Consider the following 13,487-nt stretch of genomic DNA (forward strand, 5'->3'; position numbering starts at 1 on the left):
AATTAATTATTTGAGCTGAACGCAAGTCGCGGCTTGGCTGACCTCATCAGGGTGACGTAGTGCACGAGCTGCGCTGTTTCAGATCTGATATGCACAGTTGCACACTCTGGTTTATGCACTCTTGGTACAGTGCATAACTTCAGGTTGCATGCCGGCATTATCCCTGGACCCTACCTAGAAGTAACCCCTTTTTTACCTTTCGCCTTCCACGCTCATTCCCGATTCGTAGTACGTTTACTTTCGCTGTCTGCATATAAAAGCTGCTGGGTTATTGGAGCCAGTTCACTTCAATCGTGCTTTCCTTCCTTGCTTTCTTACTCAAGACTGCCTATACAGTTCTCTAACGTTACATGTCCCGTTGTAAGCCAGGTGAGCAAGCCGTCATGTAAACACAATGGTGAATCGTGGTGTTCAGGAAATTGTGTTTAGAAGCTAATGCAGGTCTTTTGTAACTTCTCCCTGGAATAATCATCTCGCTTTGTTTTCGTGTCTCCGAGTCTTTCTGCTCCTGGTTGTCTAGCATTCCTGCAACGGAGAAATTTCAATACAAAACAGCTAGTCCTTGCCCTATTCGTGTTGTGCCTCCTTAATCGCTCGACTTCCCACTACATTAGTTATCGTGAGTTGTGCAGTGACTGGGTACACTTCAATTGTCCTTCTGGCTCCTCGTAGATCTACATGTCAAGCGTATCGCTCCAAGCATTTGCGAAGTAAGCCAGACAGACCACACAAGGCAACGGACAAGGTAGCAAAGAACAAGAAGATCAAGAACCCCACTAAATCCAATACTTACCAGGTAAGCCCATCAGATATCTACTCAAACTCACAATAATGAACACCAATGCCGTTATCATTTCTGGATTCCTTGACCATAATAGTAGTACTGCACCCCACCCCTACCTTTCTTGTTCCATTCACAATCTCTTCATATTATGCGCATTGGAACCCAGGACGGACCCTGTATTTTGTACTTCAGTATTGTATTTTATTACTTTACTTGGACATTCCCAAGAGACCCTAAGGTGCCCAAGATGAATGAATGTGGTAAGTTCCTGGCGAAATGAATTGGAGATACGATTTGTGCATGACAACGTACGTCGTGTGAAACAACTTGTTTTGTAGTCAACTAGTCCATCACAATGTTATGCATGAGGAGTACTGTACGAGTTTGGCTTTCGGCTTGTACAATTTGTTCTCGCAACGCTTCCCCCTCTTTACTTATCTTTGATATTTATGACCCACCCAAGTTGGGTGGTGTGCTGCTTTGCTGCTTCGAGTTGTAGTTAGACCGCTTTGTCAAATCGCCTACTGGTCAGCCGTCTTGTCATCGTCCAGTAACAGTGGGTCCAATGTTATTAGGCATTTTGCCTGTTTTGATTTCCACTATAAATAAAGTATACAACAACATACAACAAGTAACAATCGACATTATTTGTTCCGTTAGGACTGTAGCTTTTGCTCGGTTTCGTTGCGCTTGCCTTCTCCTCTTTGGTCTTTCCATAACCTTGAACCTTCCAAGTTGGAAGGCTGTCGGTTAGCGCTACGGAGATGTGTTGAAGCTAGGTGTCAGGACGTCGAATGTCTCAGTACTCTGTCAGTTTTGTGCCTAGTTGTTGCACTTTCTGACTGTATCTAGTTACGGTGGTGGAGAGTTACTCATAACTCGCTTCCATAATATGTCCTTTTCCTTTCTACTTAAATAAATTTCTGTTTTATTTATTTATTATGGATTCCCCAAAGGCCGAGGCCTAAGTCGAGGGGGTCTCCGTTCATGGCTTACGGGGAATATATCTGCAAAATTATAACATTATAGATTGAGAAGAGGAAGGGTTATAACAAATGCGTACTGTAGAAATCAGCCATAACATTCGTTACTATGTTACAGAAACTCTGAAAGGAATTAAACCAGTGGGTTCAAAGCGTGTGTTGGCAAAGATGGTACGAACGCGAGACACAAAGCAATGACTATTTTGGGTGATTCTAATGTCAGTGGGGAGAGAATTCCAGGTGACAGCGGTAACAAAGAGGAATTGATGGTTGCAAAGTTTGCCCAGCAGCGTAGTATCACTTTCGCTCATAAAATCTAAAATATGGTGGAAACAGAGCTGTATGGAGTTGATTTTATTCCCGTAGCTATGCAGAAGACGTTACTTCAGTAACGTCTGGCGCTAGCCAGGGTCCACACAGCTTTAATTCCCGTAGCTATGCAGAAGACGTTACTTCAGTAACGTCTGGCGCTAGCCAGGGTCCACACAGCTTTGATTTGGTATTTGTTTGTTTGTGTGTTTGTTTGTTTGTTTGTGTCACGCCTGGCGCTATCCCGTATCTGACGGCAAAAAATCATAGGGATGTTATAAATTTTTCAATTCTCCTATTTTTTTTTAAGGCATATCCTGGGATTCGAACCCGCACTATCGCCCTACATGCATTCCCCCATACACTTCGCATTCATACCCATTCATCCAAGTTGCTTCACGTTATGATCTTGCGTTTGAAAGCCGTATTTGAATATTGCGGGCAGCTGTATGTGGCCAGCGGTGTTTGATGGTACGGTACGGGAGACGGTGTCGTATTACCCTCGATCGTACCTGTCCCGTACCTATCCCTACCGTACCGTACCAGCAAAGACGGCTGGCCACAATGCATATTCAAATAGGGCTTTCAAATGCAAGATCATTATGTGAAGCAACTTGGAAGAATTAGTATGTATGCGAAGTGTATCGGGGGATGCATGCAGGGCGCGATAGTGCGGGTTCGAATCCCAGGTTATGTCTTAAAGAAAAAGGAATTTTTTAAAGACCGGGGATGCATGCAGGGCGCGATAGTGCGGGTTTGAATCCCAGGTTATGTCTTTAAAAAAAGGAATTTTTTAAAGACCGGGGGATGCATGCAGGGCGCGATAGTGCGGGTTCGAATCCCAGGTTATGTCTTTTAACAAAAAGGAATTTTTCAAAGACCGGGGGATGCATGCAGGGCGCGATAGTGCGGGTTCGAACCCCAGGTTATGTCTTAAAAAAGAATTTTTCAAAGACCGGGGGATGCATGCAGGGCGCGATAGTGCGGGTTCGAATCCCAGGTTATGTTTTTACAAAAAACGAATTTTTTAAAGAATTTATAACATCCCTATGCTTTTGTTTGTCTAGGTCATCAAGGCAAAAAAGCAAAGCGTAGGGCCCTGAGCTTCCAAGCTCTCTAGTTTGGTATTTGTTTGTTTGTGTGTTTGTTTGTGTCACGCCTGGCGCTATCCGTATCTGACGGCAAAAAAGCTTAGGATGTTATAAATTTTTCAATTCTCCTATTTTTTTTCAGGAATATCCTGGGATTCGAACCCGCACTATCGCCCTACATGCATTCCCCCATACACTTCGCATTCAGACCCATTCTTCCAAGTTGCTTCACGTTATTATCTTGCGTTTGAAAGCCCTATTTGAATATTGGGGGCAGCTAGACGGTGTCGTATTACCCTCGATCATACCTGTCCCGTGCCTATCCCCTACCGTACCGTGCCATCAAAGACGGCTGGCCACAATGCATATTCAAATAGGGCTTTCAAATGCAAGATCACAATGTAAACAACTGGGAAGAATTAGTATGTATGCGAAGTGTATCGGGGGATGCATGCAGGGCGCGCGATAGTGCGGGTTCGAATCCCAGGTTATGTCCAAAAAAAAAGGATTTTTTTAAAGAATTTATAACATCCCTATGCTTTTTTTTGTCTAGGTCATCAAGGCAAAAAGCATAGCGTAGGGCCCTGAGCTTCCAAGCTCTCTCGTTTGCCAATATTCTTTGGAGAGCGAGTGACGCCGCTTGGTCATGGCTGTCAGCTTCGGCTGGCCCATGGGTAATGTCTTCTTCGCCAGGAAACAGGCAAGCTTGTGGAAGTATTTTGAGTAGTGGAGCAAAAGGCCAGGGCTTGTTTCGCATTGGTACGTTCAACGTCCGTGGACTTACTTCAATTTTTTTTAAATCAACTTATTTCAGACCTCAATATATACAGAGTTGGACTCTGCTGTCTTCAGAAGACTAAAATCTCCGAAGGCTACAATGGAAATATTGACAACTACCCTCTACTGTGTCTCTCGTCGTCGTGTCGACATTATGGACTCGGATTCGTGGTGGAAAAGCAGTTACTGTACCGAATATATAGATATTGGCAGGTGTCGGACCGTATCGCCGTGCTACAGTTATGGCTCTCCGGGAGAACGCTGTGCTCATTTGTAAATGTCTACGCCCCGACGTCAACACGCGTTGCAGCAGACCATTCATGCCTAGACGAGTTCTACAACAGCTTGCTGGAAACAATTCAAAAACTAAGATCTTCATCGCTGCTGTTCCTGATGGGAGACTTCAACGCAAAACTTGGGAGACGACCACCCAGTGACTGCCACCCCATATCCCATGCTGGTTCACACTCAAGGGGCCATCGCAACAACAGCGGCTAGACTTTGGCTGATTTCGCGTCCAGCAATTACCTATTTGCCTGTAACACGGCGTTTTAGCACCGTGCAGAACATATCACCACATGGACAGGCTGGCGCCACAACCCTAGTGGAGGTCCACCTTTACCCATTTACAACCAAATAGATTATATCCTTTGCCGTCACAGTGAAAGCTTTGTGGTGACGGATGCCAGATCATACGCCGGGACAAGCTTAGAAAGCGATCACCGTCTTGTGCTGGCAAACCTCAACCTGACAAAGTTGTACAAGAAGCTCAAGAGGCCGCCAGTAGCCATATCCAGCAACGCAAAATTCAATATATCGGAATTTAGTGACCCGACCAAGAAAGCAAAGTACAGAGAGGCTATCAACGAACATCTACAGGACCTCGGCAGAGAGCAGGAAGGTGTCAATGCGGAGCAACATCTGCAGTATATTGTGAACGCTATGAGTGAGGCAGCAAACACATCGGTGGGCCGCGTCCCTAAAACAAACAAGACGCATAGAAATGGCTTCAGCGGCGAAATTGAAAAGCTAGCAGCAGAGAAACGCAAACTGCGTCTCGACATTGCGGTGTGCGGAGATGGAACGAAGGTAAAAGAAATGAAAACACGACGCAACAGGCTGGCACACCAAATTCGCCGGGAATGCCTCAAGTTAGCATCGACTCGACTGGACGAACGTGTAGCTGAAATAGACCAAATGAAAGACGACGCAAAAATGTTCAAAGCAACACGACTACTGCGCCGACAGCAGCAGTCACCAGTTGTGGTTGAAGACTCTGATGGCAAACTCATTGCACAACCTAGTGAATCAGGCGAAGCATTAAGGCAACACTTCCGTGCTTTATTCTGTGATCCTGCTCTGGAGTCATCTAGGCTCTTACGGACAGAGGAAGACCTTTAAAACCCTATAAAGCAGACATCGGTTCATGCCGCAGCTAAGCGCTTGAATAATGGCCGAGCTTCGGGACCAGATAGGATACCTGCTGAACTTATCAAATATGGAACACCAGCACTGTTCTCGAACATTGCCACTACATTCAACAATTCTGCCAAAGACAAATCACTCAAGCTAGGCGATGGGCTACTGATCCCGATACCAAAGCCGGGAAAGAAAAGAGGTCCTCCTGGAAATGTAAGGCCAGTTACCCTGTTGAACACCCTACGGAAACTTCTTTCATCGGTCATCCTGACGCGGATCAAGCCCGCTATCAACGGGTACTTGTCACTGAACCAGAGCGGGTTCCGGTCAGGGAGAAGTACTGGAGACGTGGTATACAGCTATCGGTGGTTATCAGCAAGATGCCTACGGGTTGCGTCGGAGATCTCAATCTTAGGCATTGATATGTCAAAGGCATTTGACACTATATCAAGGGGCAGGCTGATCGATATACTGTCGTCAGTCATTGATCATGATGAGCTGCACATCATCCAATGCCTTCTGACAGACACCACAATAAAAGTAAAGCTGAATAACATTCTCAGCCAACCATTAGTCACACATAATGGAACCCCACAAGGTGATTCTCTATCGCCAGTCCTGTTTACTGTCTACCTCGAGGCTGCATTGAGGTTGATTCGAGAGCGACTCTCACCACGACCAGCATTGGATATTCAGCTTCAATTGCCCAATGAAACAGCGTATGCGGATGACGTAGACTTCATCAGCACCAGCCTACAATATTTGCATGACAATCAACCCATACTATCATCCTCGTTAGCGGAATACAACTTAAAAATGAATGAAGCCAAAACCGAATATACTACAATTAAAAGAGAAAAGGACAGAGTAGACGAGCGATGGCGGAATACGGTCAAAATAGGATCGATGCTTGGAGTGGAGGAAGATATCAGTCGGAGAAAACGTCTAGCAACATGTGCCTGACATCAGCTGTGGGTGATATGGCTGAGAGGTAACCATGCCCGTGAACCCCTTCAGATTAGGTTATACAGCAGCTTTATTCTCTCAATACTTCTTTATAACTGCGGAACATGGAGCCTGACAGAGACTCAAGAAAAAAAACTTGACTTGTTCCACCGCCAGCAGTTACGAGCAGTCATAGGGGTCAAATATCCCCGTATAATACGCAATGAAGCACTGTACAAGCGCACTGGCTCCAAGCCAATTAGCAGAATCATCCGGTCTGCTAGGTGGAGAATCCTTGGCCACATGCTTCGACTAGACACCTCATCCCCGGTCCAGCAGGCTATGTCAGCATACTTTAAGCCAGGAAGCTCAGGGTTCCGAGGCCGCCCGAGAACAACCCTCCCGTGATCCATCAACAACGACCTGAAAAATTCCAGATCCACAATTTCCCTCACATCACACGAGGATCTAGTTGCACTGAGGCAGCTTGGCCAGGATCGTTGAAAGTGGAAGGAACTAATGTGTGCTGTGTGTAATGGCTGAAGTTATACAATTACACTAGATACCCTTAACAATAATAACGGATACAATTACACTAGTTACTGTAACACACTAGATACTCTAGATACTAGATACTCTAACAATTTTATCAACAATTATGATAATTACCACATCAAATGCTGCAGAGACCTATCCAGAATCGGCAATATGCTGGCCCTGGCCTGGAGATCTGCAACTACAATCAGCTTCTACTCTGCAACATTAACGGATTAGTCCCCTTTGTCGATTGATCGATCAATAGGTAGATTCGGCTCTGTTTTTCTTTCCTTTCTTTCTTGTTTTGAATTGTATGTTCCACTCATTGGATTTCTCAAGTTGTATTCTGTATCTCGTTATCGTTATATTTCCCTCTAGCCCTCTCGCTTAGGATGAGCTTTCTTTTTTATGGCAGCTTAAGCGAAGGCTATATACCTGCTTTATGCAGATTGATGCCAACGCGAACAAGCAAAATAATAATAATAATAATCAACAACTCGGAGTTATGTTACTGGTATGGATGAGGTCGGCCAGAGTTCGCATGGGGTGCATGTAGAACTAATTCATTGTTATCAATAAAATCGAAAAAAAGCGAGGAGACGTTATCGGCGCTACAATTGTTTGTGTCAATACTCGGAGTAGATGAAGCAGCTGAAGCACCAACTAACCCTACGTACAAACTGCACCCTGTACACGCCTGTGGGGTCGGCCCCAGAAAAAAACAATGAACTTTATGCTAGTTGTGTGTTTTCTTTGCATTACATTGTTGGTACGTCATTGTACAATGGCCATTGACATTTTTTTGGATTATTGTTTCTGTACTTTGCAGGATGAGCCGAAGACGCACACATGCAAAGTTGAAGGCAATTGCTCAGCCCTACTATCCGCCAGTAACTCGAGCTCGAGCAAAAAGGTCTCAGCTTGCAGCAAATATGCTTCCTGAGAAGGAATATTCTGCAGCATTTGCAAACACTGACCCTGTGTTGGAGCAGTCATCTGCCGTGACTGAGATTGTAGAGCCTGCAGATCCTGCTGAGGACTTAAGCGTATCACACGATGGAATTGTTGCCCAAGGGAATCATTATTGTGTGAAACGCAACAAACTGGACCTGGTTTCTTTCGACGTCTGGCGCTCTGTTCTGCTACAGATGCTGTCCGTTAGAGCCATCATCCGACTGTGTCAAGCATCACGTCATTTCCACCGATTTTTCATGAACGAGGAAACATTCCGGTTCCTCACAGAGGTGAGCGTTTACTTTAGTAGTTGCCAAATATAATTGCGTGTCGTACTAATTGGGATGTCGAGCGAAAAATTGCACTAGATAGGGCCTGTCGAGGCAGCTCGAATCAGAGTGCTCCATGCAATAACGGGCGGTGCGGTATAACCAGGGATGTGTTTTCGACCCAGATAAGAGCCAGGCACAAGTGGGGGCGTGTCAAGGCAGATTGAAGCAGAGTGCTCCATGCACAAATGTGAGGAGCAGTAGATCCAGAGAAGAATGCTCAGGCTAGAGAGGCGCCAGGCATTAACAGAAAGTCACCAGGTCACGGACCGTGCCTTGTTACTTCCGCCATTTGAGGGTAACAGCGCAACGACTGCTGCATGCCGTGTTGCACGAAATGCACAATATTTTACAGCAGTCAGGATTCAGCAGTCAGGGAAGAATGAACTAGGAAAAGTTATTCCTGTACTGACTAGAGAAAGGATGAACGACAAAGACGAGTCATGGGGCCGGAAAAATCTCCAACCAGAAAACCAACTGCCTACTAAATGGAGAGGAGATGTACAAGTAGAAGCCAAATTTCACCAAAACCAATTTTCTTTGATAGTGCGATTTCGTGATGTCCACAACTGTCTTAGTAATCATTTGATAGGCCCAATTTAATAATACCTCAATGGCACCGTTTAAAACGTTACTGATGTACGTCAAGTACAAGACACTTTCCGATTGATATCCGAATTGTTTTTCACTAAACAAATTAGTAACGAAAAGATCAAAGTAGCGTAGTACCCGGTTTGGGAGGCTCGACTTGATTTAATTGTTCAGTCAGATTTCATCCTTGTGTACTGGGGATGGGTGGAGCGACAAAGGTTAATATTTCGAATATATATGTAGGACGCAGTATAGAGTCCATGCACTATATGATGTCCAGCACCCTAGATAGAGTCCATTGGTTCAAAATCCACTATACAGAGTCCAGGAGTCCACTCAGTTTTTATCAGCTTCATCCTGCCGCGCAATCCCCTATAAGGAGTACACTTTTTCTACGAGTCCCCTATTCACAGTCCAGAAGTCCAGTTTATCCAGTCACACCGTCCTGTGTGTTGTGCCCGAAAGAGAACAAACACATTTTTAGTTTTGCTTGCCTCGTGGCAGCGCATTCCTTTCTTCACTTCAGCCATGGCTGCCAGTTCTGCTGTGCAGTTGCTGACAGTAATCTGTCTCGAGGTAACCAAGGAGGATAAGAAGACGTTCAAAATCAAATCTGGAAAGCGTCTTGTGATTCTCTGAAGACGTTTCATCAGTGCGCGGGATGAAAGCAGAGATTGCAGAACGAGAAAAGTTCAGCACAGTTCAAATCTGACGAGTCAGGTATACTCTCTTTCGTTCGACGCCACAAGGATCCCCTGTTTGGTTGGCCATTGCTGCCAGTAAGACGTTTGAACGGTTTCATCAGAGCGAGGGATGAAAGCAGCAAGCGGAGAAAGAGAAAAGTTCAGCACAGTTCCAATCTGACAAGTCAGATACACTGACACTCTCTTTCGTTCGTCGCCACAAGGATACCCCTGTTTGACTGGACAAGAGCTGCCTGTACCACCGTGTCAAAAGGCTGTCCAACTACATGGCAGGACGATGACTGAGGTAAGGAAGCTTTTACTGGTTTCGATTGGTCTGCTGTTCTGTCGTTATCCTTGAATTTTTTTCCATTTTCAAGGAGCGTATCGCGTTTGTTTGATGTTGCTTGAATGAATGCCCTAAAAGTAATCAACCACTTCGTAATAGTCCTCAAGGACTGCAACTGTGCAAGGACTTTGCATCAATCGTATACGATCGTCTAGCTATCATCAATTATTATTTTATTTCATGAGAAATGTATTTTTATCCCTGTGATAATTATGTGAACTCCACGACACTCTTCCTCTAGTATGATGTCAAATACAATGGGATCCACAAACGCAGTGCCAGTGTACTAGTAGTAGGAGGAGGATTGCTTGTATGCCAATGACAAGAAAAAGCTTCCCAAGCTAATACTCGTATTCCCTGAAGTAACCGTTTTGATGTCACGAACATGACATTGTGTCAGTGAAACTGCCTCGTGACAACAAATCATTGCATTTCCATCTTGGGGAAGACTGACTGACGGCAACGCTGTACAGATTGTTCAAATCATTTCATTTCAATTTAGTTGCAGTGAAGTGAAACACTGTGTACACTACATGTATGTTGGTGTGTCTGTGCGTCTTGAGTGTGCACAAACGATCTTATTCCTCGCATTACTAATAGATTATTGTCCCCACCGTCACCTGTTCACAGGTCTTTGAGTGGATGGATTTTCATTGAGCATCACATTCGTTGAGAACTTGGTAGTTGTGTGCTCCCATGCATCATTACGGTAATAAGCGTATCCTTGTGCTATCTATTTGTTGCAGGTGTGCTGTAGCTTGCGGAACTGAGTGCTGCTGAACATTTGCATGGCCATGAGCAATGGTGAAGCTTGCTATTGCACTCTCAGCATGTGCTAATATTATGCTGACCACTGCACTATGTTACTCTCTTACACTACTACGTGTATGTAAACGTGCGTGTACCCGTCCCCGTATGCATTCGTTTCGTATAATTATTTGTTATCCCTCTTGACTTTACGTGTAAATGGGTGGACGTTTGCATGGCTGTTGGACTTGCGTGTGTATTGTGTCTCTACTCTTTTCTTGGTTTTTTCTTGGCGTTGTATAAGTATGTGTGTGTGTGTGTGTGTGTGTGTGTGTGTGTGTGTGTGTGTGTGTGTGTGTGTGTGTGCGCACAATAATTTGAAAACAAATAATTAATCCTGCGCTCTCCATTATTCTCTTTCGATTCTTGGTTTTTTCTAGGTATTTTCTTGGCGTTGTGTGGGTGTGTGCATGTGTGTGTGCGTGCACAATAATTCGGCAACACTACATGATTGAGATATTGTAATTTGCAGCGTCTGCGAAGAGACCACTTGATTTGAGGATGGTGTTTGTAGGGTTTTTCATGTAATGAAGTGGCTGCAGTGGCGCCTCAATACTTATTTTTTTTATCTTAAGAAGTGAATGATGTAAAGGATTAAAGGGAGAGGCCGTTTTCTGGTTAATATTCACTGCTTACAGCAGATCCTATGTCTAATTTCGAACTCGATAGGGGATGCCGAATTGGCTGGACTTTATACAGGGAGTGTTGTCCACATAAAGACTCTTTATAGTTGATTTCAAAGTTTGGACTCCGTACAGTTGATTTTGGACCAATGGACTCTATATAGGGGGAAGCCAATTGGCTGGACTCTATACAGGGAGTAATGTCCATCTAAACTTTGAGCTCACAGTTGATTCCAAGTTTGGACTCTGTACAGTGGATTTTGGACCAATAGACTCTATTATAGGGGTTGGACATCATATAAGGGCTGGACGCTCTACTGAGTCCAACATAATATAATTAATAGCAGACTCAGCGGAGGACGTTCAGGTTGGTTGTAACTCTGAGTTTGATGCCGTAAGGAAATCATGAGACAACTGATACTCGGGTCTACCCAACAGTATGCTTATAAACACATAGGGCCAGAAGCATAAACAAATTTAGCGCTAAATCTGGTGTGAGGAATGGGGAGAAAGCTGGCGCGGGCCAAGGCGCGACAGTAGAAGTGCCAGGAGGGTGGCGGGCAACAAGCAGGTGTGAGCATGAAAGCGCGGAAAGAGGCGATGGGGAGGCAGCGCACAGCAGATGGGTGGAGGTGCCAGGAGGATGGCGGGCAAGGGGCCAGTGAGATCGTTACAAGTAGGGAGTCGTTTGGTGACGGGCAGGCGTGAGCAGAGTGGCATCGCGAACAAAAGGCGAAGTGATTGTGTTCTTTTAAAATAATATTGGGTGCTCAGGCAAACTCTTGGCATATTGATGGAGAATAGCACTTCATTATATAGAAAAGAAAAGGACCAAGGAATTGCAAGTTACGCTATAATGTCCACTAACATCACCAGTTGCTAAACAATCAGCTCATGCGATAACATTGCACGACACTGACCCTGACTCCTTGGCTCTCCATCCGAGTCAATTTATATTTTACTTCAAGTTGAAGTTCGGAGACCGTACATGTAGATAAAATGTGTGTGTTTTGAGCGATCTTTTAAAATGAATTGGCTGCAGTTGAGTCAGCGCAGTTCGAAAAATAAAAGTATTACGACCAATGTTGCTTTCAATAACGTCTCTCTGTGACATTATGACGTGATGTTAGTTCACGCCTCCCTTTCGCGATCACATGTGACATAGGTAGGCCAGAAAAACCTTTTTTGAAAGACCTCTTGATTTTGCCTTGATTCAATGTGCATTTACCGTCTCTCCCAATGCTTTACTTTGTGCAGAACCGCTACAAGATCAGCCCCAACCTTCACATGAACATCAGTTACAAAGCCATATGCAGAACACTCTACACAGCTGTGTCATTGGCACATTTGAAGTGGAATGATTGGTTTTTTCTTCGTTGGGTCTACAAGGACTTCACGCAAGACATAGCCAGCAGGATCAACAATTATTTATATTGTCTTCCCGTTCTGAGCCAAATAATGCAGAATGACCCAGAGCAATATGAGCCGTGGAAGCCAAAGTTAATTCTCCTGCCCGGCTTCAACATGCCCCCGTTTGTTCGGGCACGGGAAGCGAAGAAAATGTTTCCCAACCTATCCTTAAATGAGATCAGTAAACGGTACACAGGTCCCTTTGATGTTGTCGGCCAATATTCCACTGGCAGCCTGAAACAGATGGAGTTGATCCGATACGGATCCGTGGAAGTGTACCAGGCTGCACTGATCAAAATGTTGTTCCTGGAAACACAGGAATTTGGTAAATACTTAGTCTACCATCACCGTTGTAACAAATTTCGTGACGTTGTGAACTGTTTGCACAAAGTAACAACTGTTGCTCAGGCTATGACATTGTTACCCTGCCTCGGAGGTGATCGGGAAGCATTGCCTCCTTTCCTGCGCATTACCATTGATGGGCCGCAGTTGACCTGGAGGGCACCGTCCGTCGCAGTGAAAATTTGTAAAATACATTCCGCAGTCAAATCGTACATTGAAGAACGCCTGCTGATGGACATTGACGATTATTGCGGCGCATGTTCAGACTACCACAAGAGGCACTGTCACGTTAATGGATGGCTGCGTACCCAGAAGGCTCTCTTCAGAGGTTTCGGCAAATATCTTGCCTTTCAATATCCCGACTACAAGGTATGGACCAAATACGAGCTACTTGAGGCCATGACGGAGTATGGCAGCACGCTAGGGGTTTAGACATGAAAAAGTATTGAAAAGTAAAAGTGGCTAGCTTAGAGCTGTAATGGGTGGGCAAATGTCGTTCACAGAAGGCATCCATGTATTTGTACCGCCTGTGGTACAGTTCCCGATTCGTCGCT

The 13,487-nt window shown here is 44.9% G+C and overlaps 1 protein-coding gene across 1 annotated transcript; it reads left to right on the forward strand.

Annotated features, from left to right (window-relative positions):
* Nucleotides 1-1,031: 1,031 nt before the first annotated feature.
* On the forward strand, nucleotides 1,032-5,345 carry LOC135827879 (uncharacterized). Its single transcript, XM_065340314.1, has 2 exons — nucleotides 1,032-1,044; nucleotides 4,585-5,345. The coding sequence occupies exons 1-2, from the start codon at nucleotides 1,032-1,034 to the stop codon at nucleotides 5,343-5,345; spliced, it is 774 nt and encodes a 257-aa protein (XP_065196386.1).
* The last annotated feature ends 8,142 nt before the right edge of the window (nucleotides 5,346-13,487 follow it).

This window comes from Sycon ciliatum, chromosome 12 (genome assembly GCF_964019385.1).
Source record: "Sycon ciliatum chromosome 12, ocSycCili1.1, whole genome shotgun sequence".
Classification (NCBI taxonomy): Eukaryota; Metazoa; Porifera; class Calcarea; order Leucosolenida; family Sycettidae; genus Sycon; species Sycon ciliatum.